The sequence below is a fragment of the Pavona decussata genome, unplaced genomic scaffold (genome assembly GCF_977016875.1).
Source record: "Pavona decussata unplaced genomic scaffold, jaPavDecu1.1 SCAFFOLD_19, whole genome shotgun sequence".
NCBI classification, from domain to species: domain Eukaryota; kingdom Metazoa; phylum Cnidaria; class Anthozoa; order Scleractinia; family Agariciidae; genus Pavona; species Pavona decussata.
Window position 1 is genome coordinate 834,299 of NW_028145442.1, and position 24,004 is coordinate 858,302.

Below are 24,004 nucleotides of genomic sequence, written 5' to 3' on the forward strand. Positions count from 1 at the left end.
TTAGTTTCAGTGTTGTGAATTGCGAGAGGGGTGGGCCAAAGACATGGGTTGAGCCTAAAATAAAATCATTAATGAGGGGCTGGGCTACGAAAATTGGACAAGCTCACACTTTCGACCCGGACCCTTTCCACCCCCCTCCCCCCCGCCTTCGCCCATTCCTCAAAAAATAAAGAAAACCCTAAAAAAAGATAAGCTTTCTAGTGTGGAGTGCTTTCGAATTTTACCCAGCAAACGCGGTTTTCATTGGTGCGGTAAATCAAAACAGAAAGGTAAGTTTTGCTCAGCAACGCGGTTTTGATTGGTGCATTTTGTTACGAGGTTCACTTTCAATGCCCATATATAGGCATTAAGCAGAAGCACACTTTCGCTGAGGATTTTCCTTCGCCCTGCTCCTTCTGATGGATGTTCTTCGGTCCTAAAGACTACCTGAAAGCCAACCAGGCAGATAAGCGATTGAACATTTGTATTTAACTCTATTAATAGTAGTAGTAGTTTATTCCCCATTTGAACAACTAATACAAAAGTAATATAATGTTACAATATGGACAGATGGGAGGATGACTAAGAAACCCTAACAGGCTTTTACTGAGTAGTCCCCCTATAATTACTTACTATAAATTGTACATTTTGTATCAGGGTTTGGTACTTCAACAAAACAAGATTATACAATTTTCAAAGAGTATCTTAAAAAAATATATCCATACACTACAAGGTGTGTACCAAGGTGCAAATAAAAAATAAAAAAATAAAAAACGACCAACTAAGTAGTTGTATTGACTTATAATTTTGATGATCTTAAGGGCACGTTGTGTTAATAAGGCCCGGTTCAAACGTCGCATTTCACATGTGCCGAATATAACTCCTATTTTAGTCGACTAGAATAATTAAATGCGACATTTGATTCAGACGTCGAATTTAATGGTGCCGAATTTAACTCCGTCCGCCTTCAATGTTTTTGTTTCCGTGCTACCAGTTGACGAATGCGGCTTGTTTGAAGTAATATCTTCATTGCCAACAGCGTGATGAAACCGCGCCTATTCATGATCATCGTTTTATTGAAGCACGTCTCACAATATGCCACAGATTTTCCCTCTTTCCACCGAGAAGTGTCCTCTTCATTTTCAAACACCGAGCACCTCATACAATAATAATTGCTGCACGTCAAACAAATATATTTTGTTTTTAAAAAGCACGAACTGCACATTCCTTCGCCTCCCGCCATTTTTTCAAAGTGCTGTTTATACTCTTCTGCGCATGGCATTTACGGATCGTGATTACAAAATGATTAATAATAATTTACTATAGTTTATGTGTTATATTCCGCACATGTGAAATGCGACGTCTGAATCAAATATCGACCTTTATAAGTCGAATATTCGACTGTTTCAGTCGCAGATTCGACGTAAGTCGAATTTAATAGGCCTTATCACGGTTTTCAACGCCATTTTGACGAGTAGGCAAACAGGCTCGAAATAACAGTGTTTGTATGGAAATCCGATGTCAAATAATTTTCATAAAACATCGCTTCTGAAAAAATTCATCAATTGGAAACTTTTGGCTTTAGGAAAAGGATTTAAAAAAAAAACTTGGAGGGATGTAAATGTGCCAGGAAGCGTCCAGTCGTGTTTTGAACTTTCCATACATTTCCCTGTATTTTTTTCCCGCGCGCTATTTTTAGAGCAGTTCACGGCTGGTTCTCTATACAGACAAATGTATGGAAAGTTCAAAATACGACTGGACGCTTTCTGGCACAGCTACATCCCTCCAATTTTTTTTCTTAAAATCCCTTTTCCTAATGCCAAAAGTTTCCAATTCATGAATTTTTCAGAAGCAATGTTTTATAAAAATTATTTGACATCGGATTTCCATACAAACACTGTTATTTCACGCCTGTTTGCCTACCCGTCAAAATGGCGTCGAAAACCGTGATAAGGCCTATTCGAAACTGTCGAATTTAATTGATTCAAACGTCGCATTTCACCTGCAGTTAATTCTCGAGTTTTATTCGGCACATGTGAAATGCGACGTTTGAACCGGGCCTAAATTACGTGTTCCTGTTTTCCACGAATGTCGCGTGGTTCACCGTTAGTTGCCGTCGTTCGCATTGTCGATTCACCTTTGCGTCTGTAACAATGGACAATGCGAGACTTTTCCTACGCTACGCTATTTGGTTCGTCACGCAACGCTTCTGCCTGGAGGAACGTTGCGCGACGACCAAACAACGGCTGCGAACGAGACAACGTGTTTTGCAATTCGTTTTAAGGACGGTGCCTACTTTTGCTACTGCGCATACGTTCTGCGCATCTCGAGATACTCGGGTTTCCTATGGGTGGTGCCTACTAGTACAGGGATAATTTTGCGCGGTTTAAAACTATACGGAGTTAGCAGAACTTAGCAAGTGCTTTTGGTATCTCAAAGGAAAATTAGGGGTAACCATGCATTTTTCAGAGATAATTAAACTTCAATTTAGGAAAAAAATCCCATACATTGCTTTATATTTTGGCGTTTTTTAGAGATATTATTGCTTAATTATCTCTGAAAAATGCGTGGTTACCCCCAATTTTCTTTTTGGATTCCAATAGGCCTTGCTAAGATCTGTTTTTCCCGCATAGTCATCAGCCGCACAAAGATACTTCGGTATTAGTAGGCACCGTCCTTAAATCGGTAAAAGTCGTTTTTACTTGGGTACTAAGGTTATTTTAGACCGTCGTCGAACTGGTTGTAAGTCATTTTAGATCGTTTGCTATCGTTGTGCTACGGGTTGTTGATCATTTCAGATCAGTTTAGGTCATTTTAGTTACTACGAGAAAAGATGGCGGAAGCTTCTTTCGCAAAAATCGAGGTTAATCCTTCTCTCACAACTACAGTGGATCAAAAGGTTGATATTATTGTGAGAAATTTGCCTCCAAAGCAAAGTGTTATTCTTCGAGCTCGAACCATGGACGATAGCAACATTTTGTTTGAGTCACTCGCTAAATACAAAGCCGATGAGAATGGAGAAGTATTAGTGTCTTCAGATTCTTCACTGGGCGGATCATACACCGGTGTAGAACCAATGGGGCTGTTTTGGAGCATGAAGCCTGTTACGGAACACGATCGAGACGATCTACTGCGAAAGCGAAATGTGACAACACCCCTACAAGTCACCTTAGACGTCTTCAGTGGAGATGATGAAGGAACGTTAGACGAAGAAGAGAAAGAAGCTAGCATAACATTGGAGAGGGCTTACATGGGAGCTGGAGTGAGCCGATGCTTCCTGGAGAGCCACGGATTTTATGGAACTCTATTTCTACCACCTGGCGATGGGCCCTTTCAAGGTATTCATTTTCTTTTTAGGAATTTTTAGCTTTTCTTTTGTGAATGATTTTGAGCGAGCAATGCCCGGTGTAGGCAATCGAACGGAATTTAAGTCGAATTCCATCGAACTCAATCCGCGGAGAGTTCGTAATCGAACTCAATCGAATTTACCCCCCACCCCCCTCCCCTTCCCCCCCCCCCCCCCAAAAAAAAAAAAAAAAAAAAATGATTGCTAAGTTTATTGGCAAGCTGTGTTGACCTCATACCCTCCGCTGGCTGGCGGAAAAAATGCTTCAGATGATCCATGGATTGAGTTTTGATTGCGGGAGTAATCCAGGGGTGGTAAATCAATAAGTTAATAACAATGTTTGATTGATATTGATTACCAACCACAATTGATGAAAATCGATTAAGAAACAAAGTTGTGAGTTTTAATTGCTATCAGTTGCCTATCAATTCATAGGACCGTAAAGTTATCCTTTTTGCAAGTTAGGCTGATAAAATCATTGACACAATTTCTCTGTATGGTTTTATTCAGTCATTCAAGCTTCATAACAGCTAAGAGCTTTGCAGTAACATTTTATTTATTGATTATTAACAAAATACTAGGAGCATTAAAAACAACTAATAGGAACGTTGTGGTCTTTTGATCTGGCTTCGCTTCAGTGCTCGATAGTGCAGTGATGTGATGTGAAACTGTTAAGTCTCATATTGTAGCACAATTGCTGTGAAGATCGAGTATAGTAAACAACAAACTCAGTCTTTTTGTGATTTTAATTATTTGCATTAGCAAAACCAATAAATCTCAGAGTAAGCAAATAAATAAAAGCAAACAATAATTCAGTGGCATAGCAGCAATCACTTTGGGATCATAAATATCAACTGCTGTATGCCTTCAGTTGTTTTGTTTATTAAACAATAGCACTGCCATCTTCAGTTCAGACAAATGGCTGTGCTAATGAACCAACAAGACAGAAAACTATTCATTGTAAGGTCAAGAAATATGTATGATCAATTGTGGTAGATTTTTGCCAATCGATAACAATCAATAAAATTTGTTTCTGTAAGTTCCATGATTGTTATTAATTAAAAATGTCAATCAGTAATAATTCATCATTGATTTCAATTGATATTGACTGTATGGATTGATTTCTGATATCAATTTCAATTCATTGACTACTACAAAGAGTAATTAATATAAGCTTACATGTATGACTGAAATATTGAGTGGAATGCTCGTTTGATAATATGCTCAACCAGAATGTGTTTAAAGCACAAAATGGCAAAACAGTAAAATTTCAGAATTATGATAAGGTAGTTTAAGATAAGGATCAACATGAGATAATAATTATGTATAATATTATGGAGTGTGATTATCATCACCTCTGAAATAAGATTATTATCTGACTTCAACAAGTTTAAGTCACTTGCGAAACAATTTTTCAAGCGTCAATGAACTCAGTTTCTTTAACCTATTGTATGATCTTTACTGTTGTAATGGATCTGTTGTATTGGATTTTACCCTAGAGTCTATTGATTATTTAATCAGTACTCTGTTTAAACTAGCTTCTTATCAGCTAGATCAGATGCTCCTGTATAAATAAATAAATAAATAAAATAAATAAAATAAATAAAATAAATAAAATAAATAAAATAAATAAAATAAATAAATAAATAAATAAATAAATAAATAAAAATTCAAAGTTGTATTGTGATATTCAAATATGCAGTTCTGGTATTAAAATATTCAATTCTGCAAATTATTCAGTGTTGTCATATTCAAAGTGCAGTCCTGATAATAGAATATTCAATTCTGTTATTCAATAGTTGTATTGAGATATTCAAATATTCAGTTCTAACGTTGAGTTTTGAAGTGATGACATCTTACTTGGCATGTCACTCAGTAACCTGTTTTTGAACAGACCGGCGGGGTATATGGGACTAGGTATTACTCCCCAACACAATAATATATTTCCAGCTCAAGTATAATTATGTTCACCATTACGTTAAACATGGTGGATCAGGTGGAGAAGAGGCAGGGATGATATGAAAGCTACCTCCTACAAGTTATAACTACGATCACCAGGCTTTTGGATGTGGGAAATCTAACGTTCAGACGCCTCATCGAGCAATTCAACGTCATCGCGAAATGTAGCGGCAAATTTGATTGCCTCGTTAAAGAAATGCTGTATATTCGCATGCGTAAGCCAACACTGAACGTGCAAACGGATTCCATCCGCGCCAAGGTGTTTGTTTAAGCCGTTCATTCTAATTTATGCTTTTCTTGTACCTTTCCTTATTTCTCTTGATAATGGAGTCACGATGACCCCGATACGTCGAGTAATAAATCTTTCCTGGTTTTTTCTATGCCTTTGCTTTAGCAAAGCCCTGCTGATCAAATATAAATATCATCGCAAAACTACAACCCAAAGTACTTCAACCCAATCTCTGATAAGTTTAAATTATACGCTCATTTATCCTATTTTAACTATGGTTGCATACTGTGGGGTAATAATTACGAAGCTCCTATATCCCAATTGGCGAAGCTTCAAAATAAAGCTGTCAGAATCATCAATCATGAGTGCCACTTTGTGAACATATTACACCCCACTATGTAAACCTTGGTCCAATTAAACTCCCTGACATTGTCAAATTGAACACTTGTCAACCACTCTGTGATCACATTATAGAGGAAAAGCCATCCATCCTTTAAGTATTATCTTGCTCAATATTAAGAACTGCCGTATACCTGCCAACCTTTCTGATTCAAACGCATGAGATTTTTGTCTCGTCATGACCGGGATTTCCGAAAACGTCCGAGCCTCTTCTGAAGATTTCCGACGCTTTTTTTGAAGACTTCCGAACATTGTCGAAAATGTCCGGCGACCTTTGAACACTTACAATTCGAACAGATTGAAGACATTTGAAAGCTTTTGCGATTGGGGCAAGCTAGGAAATAATACATAACAAATCTGAAATGAAATGAAGGTTTTTTAGAACATCTTGTCCTGATTTGTGAGTCAGGCGTGAGAAATTGTCCTTGATGCGTGAGATTGATGTCTTTAGTCCGCAGGCGTGAGACTCACGTATAATGCATGAGAAATGGCAGTATTTTCTTAACTTTTGGTGCTCTAGTTTCCTCTCTTATGTACATTTTCTCTTTTATTTTAAAAACTGTTAATTGTTAACCCAAAGGGCACATGTAGTTCTTAGTCTTGTAGTCTTATAATCATTGTAATTAAATAAGAATTAAATAAATTAAATAAATAAAAAATAAATTTATAATATTAATTTAATAATGGTATTTACTTATTATCATTAATTAATAATAAATATTAGTTAATAAATATTAAAAAATATTAACTAATATATTTTTATATTTTTTTAATATAATGTTTTTATCATTTATTGTTTTTTCATGGATTTAATTGGCTCAAACAAACTGTCCTATTTGTCTTAAATTGGACAGTTGGCCTATATTTAAAGGAACTTCTAATGTGAAACTATGTAAATTAATCCTTAATTGGACAGTTTCGAAAAATAATATCTATGCTGACATTATTGGATTTACTACCAGCTATATAATTAGATGATTAACAGATTTACATGGTTCTTGTTCACAGGTGTAGTTGACATGTGGGGACGTACTGGAGGTTTAAGAGAAGACAGAGCGGCTCTCTTGGTATCCAATGGGTTTGCAGCGTTAGCGTTGGCATACTGTGAATATAGAGACCTTCCTCAAAAGTATGACGTCCTTGATCTTTCTTACTTTGAGAACGTAATTGACTGGTTGTGTGCACATCCTAAGATCAAGTCTGATGGTGTTGCTCTGGTTGGCTTGTCTTTTGGTGGTGTTATTGCTCTGGCAATTGCTTCACAGCTTTCCCATAAAGTCACGGCGCTGGTATCAATTTCAGGGCCTCACGCCCTTATTGGGTGCTCATTAAAATGTAAGACTTTTACCATACCAGGATATCACATCGACACAACTGCCGCAGACTACACTCGCTATGCCAAGTTTGTGTCTGTTTTTAAAAGCAAAGAGGCTTGTAAACCCGAATCACCATCAGTTGTTCCAGTAGAGCATATCAGATGTCCCGTGTTGCTGGTTTATGGCCTTGCAGATGCGCTTAATCCTGAAATAGAGTGGATGTGTGGGGAAATATTTAGGCGTATGGACCAGCGCGGTAAAGCATCACTGTGTCAGAGACTTGCTCTTCCTGGGGCTGGCCACTTTATAACACCGTGTTATCTTTCACCATGTTCCAAGCAATATGTTGAGATTTACAATGATGTTTGGTTTCTGGGTGGAGACAACAAAGCCCTGCAAGCAAAGGCTTCAGAGAAATACTGGAATGAAAGTCTGGAGTTTCTTTTGAAAAGTATTGTTTAATCTTGAAACCTTTAATCTCGAAATAAAGGCTTTCCCTTAATCAGAGGCATCCAACAAGAACACTGAAGGCCAAGTAAAAAAAGCAAAACAACAACAACAACAACAGCAACAACAAAAAACAAACAAACAAACAACAACAACAAAACAAATCTTTCTAGTCCGGATTTCTATAAAAAAAGAGAGCGGGCAGGTACTTCCTATTAGATGAAAATAGAAGGAAACTCCTCCGTGAAATGCCTAACAAATGTTTAGAATTGTTTGCATGATCTGATATATTATGTTGTGTAATTCTGCTTCTGGCATATCACTTGGTGTAAATGTATCAATGGATAGTGCATCTAACAAGATCCCAATTTTCCAACATGGCTACCACATGTATTGTAGAGGAAAACGCGGTGAACATTCCAACTTGCAATACTGTATTTGTTATAGTCATGCAAATAAAACTTGTTGTTGTTGTTGTTGCACTTGGTTGGTGAACTGGTCTTTGAATTAACAAATTGTGCGAGTCCAGATCGAGGTACAAATCTAGCACAAGATAATTGTGGGAGTTCAAATGGAAATGCGGGATGTGTATTTTAATTTGGTCTTATAAATATTTCATCACTCAGTAAGCTTATTATTTTAGCGAAGAAAGAACTTCACAAATTCGGAATTAAAACAGATAGTGAATGTATTTACTGCGGGGAACAGGACTCTATTAACCATACTTTCCTTGAATGCCACTTCACTCAGCGCTTCACTAGAGCTTGTTTGTCTCGGTTTAATGATAACAATAACACAAACTTACCTCCAAACAAAGAAGAACTCTTATTTGGAATCTTTAATAACTCCATGCCATTATTAAAGAAATTTAATTACACACTCTTACTCATCAAGCGACATATATACACCAGGAAACTTAACGAAGAAGCATTGTTTCTCTCCGACTTTATAAAAAAATTAAATTTAAATACCGCATTGAAAAATTTCAAAGTTAATTTCAGCTGTCGAAAAACAATAAGCTCCTTCTTTTACCTACATTAGCTTCAGCTAATTTCTTAAGTAATAGCTGCCGCGATAATGCAACGGCTTATGCAGTTTGGTTTTTGTGTGTACGTGTGTTTAGTATCTGCGTTTAAAATAAACTTCTGCCATATAGAATTGTAATACGGTAATATATTATAACAACTTTGTAATAATAGTAGCATTGTAGTTGTTGTTGTTGTTGTTGTATTATTTTTTCTTTTCTTTAATTATTTGAAAAGTGTAATAAGTATTTATGTAGTGAAATAAAAGTTCTTCTTCGTTAAAAAAAAAAAAAGAAAAAAAAAGTGAAGCTTTATACATTCCTTACCTGTGTTGTTCAAATGTCAGTGTTTTATCCATCGTCAAAACAATTCTCCAGAAGTGGGAGTAGGGAATCTGATCGAGTCTTGGATTCGAGTTCGAGTTGGACTGGGCCACTCCATTTATTATTCGCACCCCCCCCCCCCCCCCCTATTGAAGGCTTTTGTGTCTACCCCTATCAGAAATAACTGTGAAGACCCCTTCAGAAATTAAGTCAAAGTGTCGACACATCCCCCCTTAGGAAAAAAGAAATAGTTCAAAGATACCGACATAAATGCCCCCTCAGAAATAACTCTTAAAGACCCTCTCATTCCCCCTCAGAATTCCCAGTCCATAAATAGGGGGAGGGAAAGGGGCAAGCTAGACTTCGAGTTGGACTTCGGGTTGAAATCAATGATTAATCCAACGATTAGCGCTAATCAAGATCAATCAACGTTAAGGCCTTCCGTGTTCTTACCCGTATCAACCTCTGATAAATCAAATTAATATCTGATAAGTAAATAAACGTAATTTTCGCTTTTCAGTTGGTACTTCTGCAATGCGCGCAAACAATTGCACAAACATGTTTTTCTCTCAAGACCAAGCTTTTATGGCAAAGACAACGCTGCGCATGTTCGACCCTCTGCGTTGCTAGTAAAAAGTAGTCGAACCCCGCTTTACGGACACCCGCTTAATACGGACACCCCGTTATTACGGACAGTTCTTTTTGTCCCTGGGGAAAGCCCATACATTCTTTCTAAATTCAACCCGCTTAATACTCAATACGGACACCCGTCAATACGGACAACGGACACTTTTTTCTTGCCCCATTAACTAATTCTCATAGGAAGTTAACCTCGCTAATACGGACACCCTTTTGTCAACTTTGTCTTTAATTAGCTCCCACTTCCGACCCAGACCCTTTTCACCCCTCCTTCCCCGCCCATTCCTCCTGAGTTTTAAAGGAAAACAAAATGCTCCTGAAGAAGAAAACCAGAAGATCAATTTTAAAACTCGTTGCTACCTTGATTTTCTAAAATTGCCAATCGATGAATCGATGTTGTTATCAAAATTCTTAATTCCTTATATCTCCCAATCCTCCCGTATGGTTCTGAGGATTGGAGCATTTATGATAAAGATGATTATAACTCGTGGGAGAAAGATATTATTGAAAAAACATATTTGTTTTTGTGAACAAGTTCTAGGTGTAAACAGACAATGCCCAAATGTAGCCTGTAGAAATGAACTCGGTCGATATCCACTAGAAGAACTAACCGACCTAAATGTTATCAAATTTTGGATACACTTAGAAAACCAACCAGAAAACAATTTTAGCGGGGTCAGAGGTGAGTCGATCGGTATAAACAAATATAAATTCACTCTCTAACCACGCGAGGATAAGGGCCTTTACAACGATTTCAACCAAAAGCCAGTCTACTCTGTTATAATTCTTTAATGTGGCTTGGAATCACGTAAAAACTGAAATAACAGTACAGCGAAATATCCATAACTAACAAAAATATATCTGGACACGAAATATGGGGGCGTAACCCAAAATAAAATGTACAGTAGCGACTAAAAAGGTTCAAGGATAATCAGCAACATAATTCAGAATACAATCAAGCTACATGACGTGTGTAAATAAGGGATAGCGAAAACATACCTCTTTTTCCTATCTGAACTCTTTTAAAAACTCTGGTTAACGTTTCTTTCTCTCTTCCAAATAACTTGTCTCACCGAGTGTACAATTGTATTGATCGTGTAAGATGATATCTGCGTCAATAAATGTGTTACATAACTACGACGTAGATGTAACGCAACGAAAAGTAACGTGATTATAGCAAATCACCTACATGGCTCCCCATAAATTGCATAGCAATTTATTCAACAAAACGATTACTAAAATGTTACTAAAATCACAAAAAAATCACTAAAATGTCTTTATTAAAAGTATAACGTCACTTTACAGTTGGGCTGTCCTTATGGCTCCACTGGCTATCCCCGGTCCTCCTCACTGCGTGACATGAGTAGAACTAATCCATGAATTGGTCGGTCAAAGTAGGAAATATAGGGCTTCTTTCTTGTACCATTGGAGTCAAGAGATTGTTCAGCAACTGCCAATTTTACCTTCCGCACATAACCGTCTTCATCCGGGTGGGCAGCAGCTACGCGAGCAAGCTTCCAAAGGTTTCTGGGTACCCTGTCATCCTTCATAACAACGATGTCTCCTTCTTTAAGGTTTCCTTTTGGTGAGGTCCATTTCTGTCGAACCTGAAGGGACTGCAGGTAACCTTTCTTTCAGCGCTGCCAAAACTCATCTGTTAGTTGCTGAACTCGGCGCCATCGTTTCCGTGAGTAAACGTCAGCCTTTTGGAAGTTTCCAGGAGGGGAAAGGATGACCGAGGATTTCATTGTGAGAAGATGATTTGGTGTCAGTACATCTAAAGAATCTGGGTCCGTCAGATCATCAGTTGCGATTGGGCGGCTGTTAACTATTGCTTCTACTTCTATCATGAGAGTCCTCAGGGACTCATCATCCAATTGGCTTGCATGGTTCTGAAGTAAACCTGTTAGCTTCTTACGGTGCGAATCTGTCTTTCCCACACGCCACCCATGTGACTGGAGTGCGGAGCGTTCATCTTCCAAGAAAACCAGTCGCAGCCACTCTTTAGGAGTTCCCTGTGAATCTGTCTTGATTCATTTCACGGAGGGCTGCCTCTAATTCATTCTTCGCGCCTACAAAATTGGTGCCCTGGTCCGATCTTAGCTGCTGAACAGAACCACGGCGACAAACAAATCGACGATACGCGTTCAAGAATGAGTCCGTCGTCAATGAAGATGCTGTTTCCAGGTGGATGGCACACGAAGCCATGCAGGTAAAGAGCACTCCATATCGCTTCATTTCCTTTCGCCCTTCTTTGATGTAAAATGGTCCGAAGTAATCCACTGCACTGAAGGTAAATGGAGCGACTTGTTCCAGTCGGTCTGAAGTAGGATCTGCCATCTTCTGCTGTTGAGGTGCTGCTCTTAGTTTCCGACAGATAACGCATTTGGGTATGTGGTGGCCAACTATGGAGCTACCGTCCACTATCCAGAAGCCTGACAAACGGATCTCTGCGTGCGTTTTCACTCAACCCTGGTGGCCTGTGCGTTGGTGAAAATGGCGAACTACCAGGTCTGTGAGGTGCCCTTTCTTTGGTAACAAGACGGGATGCTTAACAACATATGCTAGACTGGTTTGAGAGAGACGTCCTCCACGCGTAGGATGCCATCTTTGTCCAGAATTGGATTAAGGTGATGAATGGGGCTTGATCTCTTCGTCACCTTTCTCTCCCTGCCGTGTATCTCACTTCGTTGTTCCCTCTCGTTAGTTTCCAAGGCCTTGACCTCCTCTGGAAAGGCGTGGCGTTGGACTTCTTTTATTAGCAGCAGCTCCGCCCTTTGGAGATCGTTGACTGTCACGGTAATGCCCTTTGAGGATCTTTCTTGCTGCTCGCTTCTAATGCCTTCAAGGGGTGGATCCACGTCGTTTCTTATGGCGGGATCTGAACGCTTCTTCGCACGAAGTTTTATTCTTTCAATGAACAGCTGGCAAATTGCAATTGCCCGTTTAGCGCAATACCAGTCGGAAAAATACGCAATACGTTCAAGTAGGGATGAGTGCTCCGTGGACTTGGTTGCCAGCACTGTCACTTTTTTCACTTCAGGGTCTTCCGGGGAGATGTGAGGTTCTGAAGCTGGTATTTCTAATTGTGGAATCCACAGGAAGTTTGGTCCATTCCACCATCTGTTGCTTTTGATCAGTTCTCCAGCTCCTAAACCTCTCGATGCGTCGTCGGCTGGATTGTCTTTGGTGTCGGCGTAGTGCCATTGGTCAGGGGAGGTGTGATCGCGAATCGCCTGTACTCTGTTAGCAGCAAACGTGTGAAAACTTCTTGCTTCGTTAGAGATGTATCCAAGGACGACCTTGCTGTCTGTCCAAAAGTATTCGGGAACACAACCACACTTCAATTCTTTCTGCAGGAAGGCAGTTATTTTCGTCGATACCACGGCGGCGGTAAGCTCAAGCCTTGGCACAGTGACGGGCTTCAACGGCGTGACCCGTGATTTGGCCATTACCAGGGAACAGTGTACGTTCTGTTGATCGTTCACCATTCTGACATAGGAGCACTGTCCGTACCCACCGATGCTGGCATCTGAGAAGCTACGTAGTTCGATGGACTTGGGTTCGCCAAAGTCGTCGGGCTTATAGCAGCGAAGAATCTTCAGCTGGGCCAAAGTGTGCAACTCACTCCACCACTTTTCCCACCTGGCTCGAAAGGCGTAGGGTATAGGCTCATCCCAATCAGTTTGGTTCTTGCAGAGGTCTTGTAGAATTTGTTTGCCTGTCAACAAAAAAGGGGCTAGCAATCCCAAAAGGTCGTAGACTGAACTGACGGAAGCGAGAATCCCTCTTCTTGTTAAGGGTCGGTCCTTAAGTTCTATACGGAACCTGAGTTCGTCTGATTGGACGCACCACTGGACTCCTAGGGCTCTTTCGATAGGAAGAACATCCTCGGCAAGATCCAGCTCCTTTATACCACTTGCTCGCTGTTCCTTGGGAATGCCGTCAATCACGTCCTTACTATTAGATACGAATTTGTGGAGGTTGAATCCGCCCTTAGCAAGCAAGCACTTTGTACTCTTTATTAGGGATGAGGCTTGAGTGGCTGACGGGACCGACTTGAGTCCGTCGTCAACGTAGAAGTCATCCCTCACGAATTCTGCTGGTTCTCTGCCAAATACTTCCTCAAAGTCGTCTGCGGTTCTTTTCAGTGCGAAGTTTGCACACCCTGGGGACGATACAGCACCAAAGAGGTGGACTTTCATTCTGAACTCGGACGGCTGATTCTCCAGGGTTCCTTTGTCCCACCAGAGGAATCTTAGAAAGTTTTTGTAATCAGGGTGGACGTACACCTGGTGGAACATTCCTTCTACGTCGCAGGTAAAGGCGACAGTTTCCTTGCGAAAACGGCAGAGGACTCCAGTCAAATTGTTGGTCAAGTCGGGACCCTGCAAGAGATGCTTGTTTAAGGATTCTCCATTGAACTCTGCACTGGCATCGAAGTCAACACGGATCTTATCTGGCTTTTGCGGATGGTGTACTCCGTGGTGCGGGATGTACCAAACACGTCCGTCATCTAAATGAAGTTCGTTGTCAGGCACCTTCTCAGCCTGTCCCTTGTCGATCATGTCTTTCATGAAGGTCTCGTAATGACTGCGGTATTTGCTATCTTTCTTGAGTCTGTGTTTGAGACTATGAAGTCTGCTTAATGCCAAGTTTCGGTTGTTTGGTAGCTTCAATCTTTCTTCCTTTAGTGGCAAGGGAATTTCGTAGTGACCGTTACTCAATCGCTGGATGTTTGACTCCAAAGTGTTCAAGAATCTTCGGTCAAGAAACGAGAGCGTCTTTTCTTCCTTAGAGACTTCGCTAAAATCGTGTTTGAACATTCTGTTAACTTGTGCTGGTACGAACAGTTCCTTAGCTGAAGTTTTTGCTACCACGTGACTCACAGTCTTCACAAGGCTGTCTTCAATTTCTCGCGACACTATGCGGTTGCAAGAGCAATGGCTGTTTTCCTGGCCGTCTACGGTTGACTGGTTGATCACTCCAAAAAAGCCCCATCCTAACGTTGTTCGCACCGCGTAGGGGTCGTCATCGGCGCCAGGAATCACCTCTCTTGGCTTTATTGCTTTGGTACAGTTTGCCCCAATCAGCAAACCCACATAAGCGTCATGTTGGTACGGCAATAGGTGTTCTTCAATACGCTTTAAGTGAGGCCACTCCTTCACGGTTTCAGGTCTTGGAATTTGGCCTCGTTTGGCTGGGATCTCTTTCCGCGAATACGTCTTTGGGAGCATAACCTCTTGATTTTCATTTACACCACGTACAACGAGGTCATTAATTTTTTGGCAGGCAACAAAGTCCTCTCCTAACACTGTTGACAGCTTCAGCTGAACCTGGGGTCCGGAAATATCTAACTTATGAAGGATCTCTTCCGATACAAAACAGGCATCAGATTGGTCATCGAGGAGGGCGTAAACTAATTCCTTCTTCTCAGGGTAGCCTCTTTGGTAAAGCCAGACAGGAACAATTAAAGAGTAAGAGTCGCAAAAGCCACTGTCCTCAGGCTCGTGAGTGCTTACGCGATGTGACGTGACTTCCGTGGATGAGTTTTTCGGAGACGTTCCTGGTTTTCCTCCGGGTTTCGGTACGTTTGTGTGTAGGGACGTTGGATGGAAACCTTTACAAGTCGAGCAGACCTTCTTCCCTCGGCAGTCTTTCTTCATATGCCCGTACTTGAGACATCCCAAACAAAGACCATTGGACTTGACAAATTCTATTCTTTCCGTGTGCAACATTTTCTTAAACTTATCGCATTCATTCAGATTGTGGGTGTTCTCACCTAAACGACATCGTTCAGGTTGTTTTCTTTCACCTTTGTTCCCGCTGCTCACCTCTTCTGAGCCAGTAGCGAGGCTGTTCGCTCCTAATAGCTCCTTCTTCCGGTTGCTGAATTTTACAAGTCTCTGTTGAGACGTTTCCGCCTACTTTACCTCTTCCTCAGCTCTTGCCATTGTTAACGGATTGCAGGCAATTCTAGCTTCGCGTTTCAGGAAGTCACAGAAAGCTGAGAAAGGGGGGTAGGGAGAGTTTCTGGCTGTTGGCTCTTGGAGTTCTTGTCCTCTCACGTTAAGCCAATGATCCACCTTGCGGCCCCACCGATCGCAGATGTTTCGCGGAAGTTTACTGATCATTTTCTGATTTTCCTCGGGATCGTTCAATGCCGTCAGATAATGAATCTCTTTCATGGCTGTCTGACAATTAACCAAGAAGTCTGAGAATTTTCGAAGACTTATAACCGTCGTTAGGAAGAATCCTGGGCCAATCATTTATTTTCTTCCTGTAGGCATTTGCAACGAGGAACGGATTTCCAAATCTGTCGGACAATATTTTTCTAGCTTCGTGGTAGGCGTTCGTACTTTCCAAGGTGAGAAGGCCGCTTATTGCTTCCTTGGCTTCGCCGGCTGTATATCTTCCAAGGTAATAGAGGCGCTGAGATGGGCTGTCGGTTCTTTTTTCAACAATGGTGCCAAAGGATTTCCGCCATGAAAGATAATGTAAAAGATCTCCTTTGAAAGTTTCTGGTTCGGGTAGTGGCAACGACTCCCGCGCGTGACGCTGAGTCATCAGGTCAGCTAACCGTTCGAGGACGTCTCCAGTTGTTCGGTTAGGAGAATTTTCACTCTGATCGAAGTTAAGTCCCATGCTATTTGGAGTCGATTGTTTGTATTGCGCTATAGGCAAACTTGTGCGCTCCGTTTTCTCAGGCGTTGACAAAGCGAGGTATTCTTGCGCGAATGGATTCAACGATGATGGGTAATTAATGACAGGAAACCCAGGGCTATTAGAATCTTCGGTTCTCGGTTCCAGTCGGTCGTTTTCATGTGACTTTGCGATCGGGAAAGATGTCTTGGGCACAAGGGGATTTTTTGTCTCCGTTAGGCCTGTCAGCACCGTTGAAGGGCTGTCTATAGCTACAGAGAAAGCTTGTGTTACAAGATAATTTTGTAGGAGATCGTCTTTAGTGACAAATCCGGGTAATATGGCTCCGTCATTTCCGTCATTTAAGCTGAGCTCGCTCTTTTCTACCTTAGTGATGGCATTCATTTCAGCTTGTGCTTTAGCTAATTCCTTCGTGAGCTTAAAATTCTTCAATTCTGCAACCTTTGCTGCTTCGCCCTCTGCAAAATTCAATTCTGTCTTTATCTTGGCGAGTTTGACAGCGGTTTCCGTTTTCTTATCAATTATAGCTTACGATGCTTTACTGCTCGAACGTGACTTCCTACTGTGAAGTGAAACTTTGCTTTTGCGATCTGAAGAAGCTGTCACTGAAGAAAGTAAGCTGTGGTTCTCGTTCTTAAGCTCTGTTATTTTCGAGTTAACTCGTTTTAGTGCGTCTGAGTGCTCTCGTTCCCACGTCTCAAATTTGTCCTGCGCAACACGCTTTGCTTCTGAATCTTCTAGGGTGTCTAGAAATCGTTCTTGTGCAGAGACTAAGATATCCATTTTAGATTCCAGAAAATTTCTCTCGCTTTGCAACTTATTTGGATCGGTTGAGTCAGCGAGGCAGTTTTCGATATTATCTATCTGTCTACGCCAGCCACGTTGAGCGGAAGACCTTTGATCTTCATGCAATTGTCTCTGGAATTCCCTGCCTTTTGCTGTCTGATTTCGAGTTCTTTTCTTAGAGGATCCGCTAATGCTCTAGAAATCATAGCCAGGGGCCATTTTACTTAGATCGGTGCAGCCAATACGTTATTGTCTCATGCGTTTAAAAGGTCCTTGCTCAAAGCAAAACATTCTAAATGTATATTGAGCTTCATGGTTGTCTCCGATTTTAAGATATTTATGTTTGAAAACAGTTAAAATAAAGCGCAGGTGAATGAAAAAGTTCCTACTTTGAATAAATCGAGAAATCTTTAAAATACCCCGGCAGATTTTTCTGTTAAATTACAAGCGGTTAGAGTAAGAAATCTTTTCGATATTCATGCAAGTTTTAGGCTCAAGAACCAAAGCCGGTGTTAGATAAGAAGGTTGAATCTTGGTCAAGTTTCAGTCATTATTCGCTTTCTCCGAATAAGAATTTTATTTTGTTCGTCCCGGTCTATTCCACTGCTATTCACGTGCTGTGAATATTTATGATTACGTGGAGTCGTGCAAAAGGTAACATTTACATAAATATATGCTCCTGCTTCTCAAGTCTTCCATTGTAAATTTTACCTTTTGCACGACTTCACGGTATGATAAATATTCAAAGCACGTGAATAGCAGTGAAATAGACCGGGACAAACAAAATAAAATTCTTGTTCGGAGAAAGCGAATGACGACTGAAACTTGACCAAGATTCAGCGTTCTTATCTAACACCAATTTCGGTTCCTGAGCTTAAAACTTGCGTAGATATCGAAAAGTATTATTACTTTAACCGCTTGTAATTTAACAGAGATATCTGTGGGGGTATTTTAAAGATATCTCGATTTATGCAAAGTAGGAACTTTTTCATTCATATGCGCTTTATTTTCACTGTTTTTAAACATAAATATCTTAAAATCGGAGACACCCATGAAGCTCAATATACATCCAGAATGTTTTGCTATCAGGAAAGACCCTTTGACAGAAAAGACAAAGTGTCAAGTTTTATTTTGCCAGAGATATTGGTGAAAAATGCTGGAATAAACATAATCACCCCGTAAAAATTGATTCATTATTTACTTGAAAACGCTCTTACAGATTTTTTTCTAATTTCGCCTACAAGTTGTCTAGATTTAGTAGTTTTTAAAATCCCTCAAGTTTCGTCATAAAGTGTCTGACTAGATTTCGAGATAATCGACAATGTTTAAAATGAGAGGCTATGCGATTCCGTTGCTATGGTAATAGCTGTTGCTTGGAAACCGATGAGAAAATTAACTTTGATCATATGTTGAAATGATGATGTAGTATGAAGGAGATCGAAGTTTATCTTGTATGCGAGATTGTAATTTCAAAACTTCCACCCTAAGTCCAAAAAAACTGCCTCGAGCCTCCTTAATAAAGAATTGACTTAACATCAGTTAAATTTGATGAAACAAAACAAGAAATTGAAGTTTTACTCCAAGTTTAAAACTGACTCTCACAAAGCTGATTTCTTGAACACAATAAACAATCCCTCTCACAAGAAAACGATAATAAATTTCGTCCCGGAAATCATCGATAACGGATTGAAACTGGCAGACACACAATACCCAAAACCCCAGAAAATCTCCGAATTTGCGTTTTCTGCCACTTAAATGAAATTGAACATGAATTGAATTTTATACTCCATTGCCACCTTTACAATGATTTTGACGATAATTCTAAAATTATTTTTCTTTTTAACAATGTTGATCCAACGATTTTCAGACTTACAGCTGCCTATATCCATTCATCCATGGATTATAGACAGACCTTCATTATTTAATTTAGTGAGAGACCCTTTTGTAATTTTAGGTAATACCATGTACTCATGTGGGAATACCAAATAAATTGTTGTTATTGTTGTTGTTGTTATCCAATGAAGGGTGGAAATAAAAAGCTAAGCTTTCTAGTTTTACCAAGCAACGCGGTTTTCATTGGTTCGAAAAACAAAACAGAAAATTAAGTTTTGCTCAGCAACGCGGTTTTGATTGTTGCAGGGACAATGTGAGACCATTTTTATTCATACGCCACGCTTCTGTCTGGAAAAACGTTACGCGACGACCAAACAACGTACGGCTGTGAACGAGACAACGTGATTTGTTATTCGTTTTAAATCGGTAAAAGTTGTTTTTATTTGTATTCTAGGGTTAATTGTGACCATTGTGCAACTGGTTGTAGGTCATTTTAGATCGTTTACTATCGTTGTGCTTAACCCGTTGTTGATCATTTCAGATCATTTTAGGTCATTCTTTCTTTTAGTTTGTACGAGAAAAGATGGCGGAAGCTTCTTTTGCAAAAATCGAGGTTAATCCTTCTCTCACAACTACAGTGGATCAAAAGGTTGATATAATTGTGAGAAATTTGTCTCCAAAGCAAAGTGTTATTCTTCGAGCTCGAACCATCGACGATAGCAACATTGTGTTTGAGTCAGTCGCTAAATACAAAGCCGATGAGAATGGAGAAGTATTAGTGTCTTCAGATTCTTCACTGGGCGGATCATACACCGGTGTAGAACCAATGGGGCTGTTTTGGAGCATGAAGCCTGTTACGGAACACGATTTAGACGATCTACTGAGAAAGGAAAATGTGACAACACCCCTACAAGTCACCTTAGACGTCTTCAGTGGAGATGATGAAGGAACGTTAGACAAAGAAGAGAAAGAAGCTAGCATAACATTGGAGAGGGCTTACATGGGAGCTGGAGTAAGCCGATGCTTCCTGGAGAGCCACGGGTTTTATGGAACTCTATTTCTACCGCCTGGCGATGGGCCCTTTCAAGGTATTCATTTTCTTTTTAGGAATTTTTAGCTTTTCTTTTGTGAATGATTTTGAGCGAGCAATGCCCGGTGTAGGCAATCGAACGGAATTTAAGTCGAATTCCATCGAACTCAATCCACGGAGAGTTCCGTAATCGAACTCAATCGAACTCGCCTCATTATTATCTGACCTCAACAAACTTAAGTCACTTGCGAAACAATTTTTCAAGCGTCAATGAACTCAGTTTCTTTCACCTATTGTATGATCTATACTGTTGTAATGGATCGGTTATATTGGATTTTACCCTAGAGTCTATTGATTATTTAATCAGTACTCTGTTTAAACTAGCTTCTTATCAGCTAGATCAGATGCTCCTGTATAAATAAATAAATGAATAAATAAATAAATAAATAAATAAATAAATAAATCAATCAATCAATAAATAAATAAAAATTCAGTTGTATTGTGATATTCAAATATGCAGTTCTGATGTTGAAATATTCAATTCTGCAATTCAATACTTGGGTTATCATATTCAAAGTGCAGTTCTGATATTGGAATATTCAATTCTGTTATTCAATAGTTGTATTGTGATATTCAAATATTCGGTTCTAACATTGAGTTATGAAGTAATGACGTCTTGTTTGGCATGTCACTCAGTAACCTGTTTTTGAACAAACCGGGTGCATGGAACTGGGTATTACTCTCCATAACAATAATATATTTCCTGCTCAAGTATGATTATGTCCACGCACCATTGTGTTAAACGTGGTGGATGGTGGAGAAGAGACAGGGATGATAAGAAAATTACCTCCTACAAGTTATAACTACGATCACCAGGCTTTTGGATGTGGGAAATCTAAAGAATGATTGTCACGACAGTTTGGAATTTCAGCCTGATTGGGTTTACAGTCTTGTAGTCAGATACCAAAACCTTGAAATCATCGATGACAGAGTGCAGGTTTGTTGTTAAACAGTGACTGTGATATTTGAACACTTGAACATGTACAAGGACCCAGTTTTGAGTGATATGGGGCAAAATTGGCTTGAAATTGAGATGTTGATGGTCGAGCATTTAGAGTGGACATCGAAGTTGTAGTGGTGGATGGGAATTGCTGAGAATATCCAGTTTCCCGCGGGTTTGACCGTCTAGCTGTCTGGCTGCAGGAGTACTGCTGAAGGAAATGAGTTGCCTCTTGTAATAAAGGGTAAAGACTTGTTTCCATATCTCAAACTGACCTTGAACATTTACTTAAAATTACTTAAGCTAGCCCAAAATAACAGTCTGGTAAGCCTAGAAAGCACTCCTGTTAGCCTAATTAGCACTCCAATAATAATATTATTACAGTGTAGCCTACATATAGCACTTTGGTTAGCCTAAATAACACTCCGATTAAAAATATAAAAATATAAAATATAAAAATAAAAATGCAAAAATATGACTAAGTGTGATTTATATGTGGTGTATGAAAATTTAGAAGAAGAAAGGTCAGTTTGGGATATGGAATTGGGAAATAAAGAGACAGCTCTCTGACCAGTGATCAAATGCCTCTTCTCCAAACGTCCGAGCTACTTCCGAAGATTTCCGATGATTTTCTGAAGACTTTCGAACGTTGCCGAAAATGTCCGATGACCTTTGAACACTTACGATTCGAGCGGATTGTAGACATGTGAAAGCTTTTGCAATTGTTATAAGGAGCAATGAAATAATACATAACAAATCTGAAATGAGATGAAGTTGTTTTTGGAACAACTCGTCTGGATTTGTGAGTTAGGTGTGAGAAAATTCCTTGTTGCGTGAGATCGATGTTTTTAGTCTGCAGGCGTGAGACTCATGCATAATGTGTGAGAAATGGCATTACTTTCGTTAATTTTATGTTTTCTAGTTTCCTCTCTTATGTACATTTTTCTCTTTTATCTTAAGAACTGTAATTAACCCAAAGGGCACATGTAGTTCTTAGTCTTGTAGTCATATAATCATTTTAATTAAATGAAAATTAAATTAATGAAATAAATAAAAAATAGACTAATAATATCAATTTAATAATGATATTAATTTATCATCATTAATTAATAATAAATATTAGTTAATAGATATTAAAATATATTAACTAATATATTTTTATATTTTTGAATATAATGTTTCTATCATCTATTGTTTTTTCGTGGATTTGATTGGCTCAAACAAACTGACCTATTTTTCTTAAATTGGACAGTTGGCCTATATTTTAAGGAACTTCTAAATAAATGTGAAACTATGCAAATTAATGCTTACTTGGACAGTTTCAAAAAATAATATCTATGCTGACAATATTGGATCAACTACCAGCTATATAATTAGATGATTAACAGATTTACCTGGTTCTTGTTCACAGGTGTAGTTGACATGTGGGGACGTACTGGAGGTTTAAGAGAAGACAGAGCGGCTCTCTTGGCATCCAATGGGTTTGCAGCGTTAGCGTTGGCATACTGTGAATATAGAGACCTTCCTCAAAAGTATGACGTCCTTGATCTTTCTTACTTTGAGAACGTAATTGACTGGTTGTGTGCACCTCCTAAGATCAAGTCTGATGGTGTTGCTCTGGTTGGCTTGTCTTTTGGTGCTGCTATTGCTCTGGCAATTGCGTCACAGCTTCTCGATAAAATCACGGGGGTGGTATCAATTTCAGGATATCACGCTCTCATTGGGTGCTCATTAAAATGCAGGACTTTTACCATACCAGGATATCACATCGACACAACTGCCGCAGACCACACTCACTATGGGAAGTTTGTGTCTGTTTTTAAAAACAAAGAGGCTTGTAAATCCGGATCACCATCAGTTGTTCCAGTAGAGCATACCAGATGTCCCGTGTTGCTGGTTTATGGCCTTGCAGATGCGCTTAATCCTGAAATAGAGTGGATGTGTGGGGAAATATTTAGGCGTATGGACCAGCACGGTAAAGCATCACTGTGTCAGAGACTTTCTCTTCCTGGGGCTGGCCACTTCATAACACCGTGTTATCTTCCACCATGTTCAAAGCAATATGTTAAGATTTACAATGAGGTTTGGTTTCTGGGTGGAGACAACAAAGCCCTGCAAGCAAAGGCTTCAGAGAAATACTGGAATGAAAGTCTGGAGTTTCTTTTGAAAAGCATTGCTTAATCTTGTAACCTTTAATCTCGAAATCAAGGCTTTCCCTTAATCAGAGGCACCCAACAAGAACAAGGCCAAGTAAATAAAGCGGATTTCTATAAAAAAAAAAGAGAGCAGGTACTACCTATTAGATGAAAATAGAAGGAAACTCTTTCGTGAAATGTCTAACAATTGTTTGTATGTTCTGATATCTTAGGTTGTGTAATTCTGCTTCTTGCATATCACTTGGTGTCAATGTATCAATGGATAGGGCATCTAGGAAGATCCCCATTTTCCAACATGGCTACCACATGTATTGTAGAGGAAAACGCGCTGAACATTCCAACTTGCAATACTGTATTTGTTATAGTCATGCAAATAAAGCTTGTTGTTGTTGCACTTGGTTGGTGAACTGGTCATTGAATTAGCAAATTGTGCGAGTTCAAATCGAGGTTCAAATCTAGTGTAAGATAATTGTGGGAGTTCAAATGGACATGCGGGATGTGTATTTTAATTTGGTCTTACAAATATTTCATCACTCAGTAAGCTTATTATTTTATGAAGCTTTGTACACTCCTTACCTGTGTTGTTCAAATGACAGTGTTTCCTCCATCGTCAAAACAATTCTCCAGAAGTGGGAGAAGGGAATCTGATCGAGTTTTGGATTCGAGTTCGAGTTGGACTTCGAGTTGGACTAAGCCAATCCATTTATTATTCGCACCTCCGCTACTTAAGGCTTCTGGCTCTACCCCTATCAGAAATAACTTTGAAGACCCCTTCAGGATTCAAAGATCAAAGTGCCGACAAGTGCCGAAGATTAAAGTGCCGACACATTCCCCCTAAGGAAGAAAAGAGAGTTTAAAGATACGGACATATATG

At 39.6% G+C, this 24,004-nt stretch overlaps 2 protein-coding genes and 1 pseudogene across 2 annotated transcripts; 2 read left to right on the forward strand and 1 right to left on the reverse strand.

Annotated features, from left to right (window-relative positions):
* Window positions 1-1,600: 1,600 nt before the first annotated feature.
* LOC146486917 (acyl-coenzyme A thioesterase 1-like) lies at window positions 1,601-7,793 on the forward strand. The gene is made up of 3 exons (XM_085090550.1): window positions 1,601-2,243; window positions 2,645-3,317; window positions 6,921-7,793. Exons 2-3 carry the CDS (start codon window positions 2,813-2,815, stop codon window positions 7,688-7,690), a joined length of 1,275 nt encoding a protein of 424 aa, XP_084946676.1. The 5' UTR covers window positions 1,601-2,243; window positions 2,645-2,812; the 3' UTR covers window positions 7,691-7,793.
* Window positions 7,794-9,496: 1,703 nt separating this feature from the next.
* Window positions 9,497-19,029, reverse strand: LOC146486918 (uncharacterized; annotated as a pseudogene).
* A 296-nt stretch (window positions 19,030-19,325) lies between these two features.
* Window positions 19,326-23,524, forward strand: LOC146486919 (peroxisomal succinyl-coenzyme A thioesterase-like). The gene is made up of 3 exons (XM_085089828.1): window positions 19,326-19,370; window positions 19,513-20,032; window positions 22,386-23,524. The coding sequence occupies exons 2-3, from the start codon at window positions 19,528-19,530 to the stop codon at window positions 23,153-23,155; spliced, it is 1,275 nt and encodes a 424-aa protein (XP_084945954.1). The 5' UTR covers window positions 19,326-19,370; window positions 19,513-19,527; the 3' UTR covers window positions 23,156-23,524.
* Window positions 23,525-24,004: the final 480 nt, after the last annotated feature.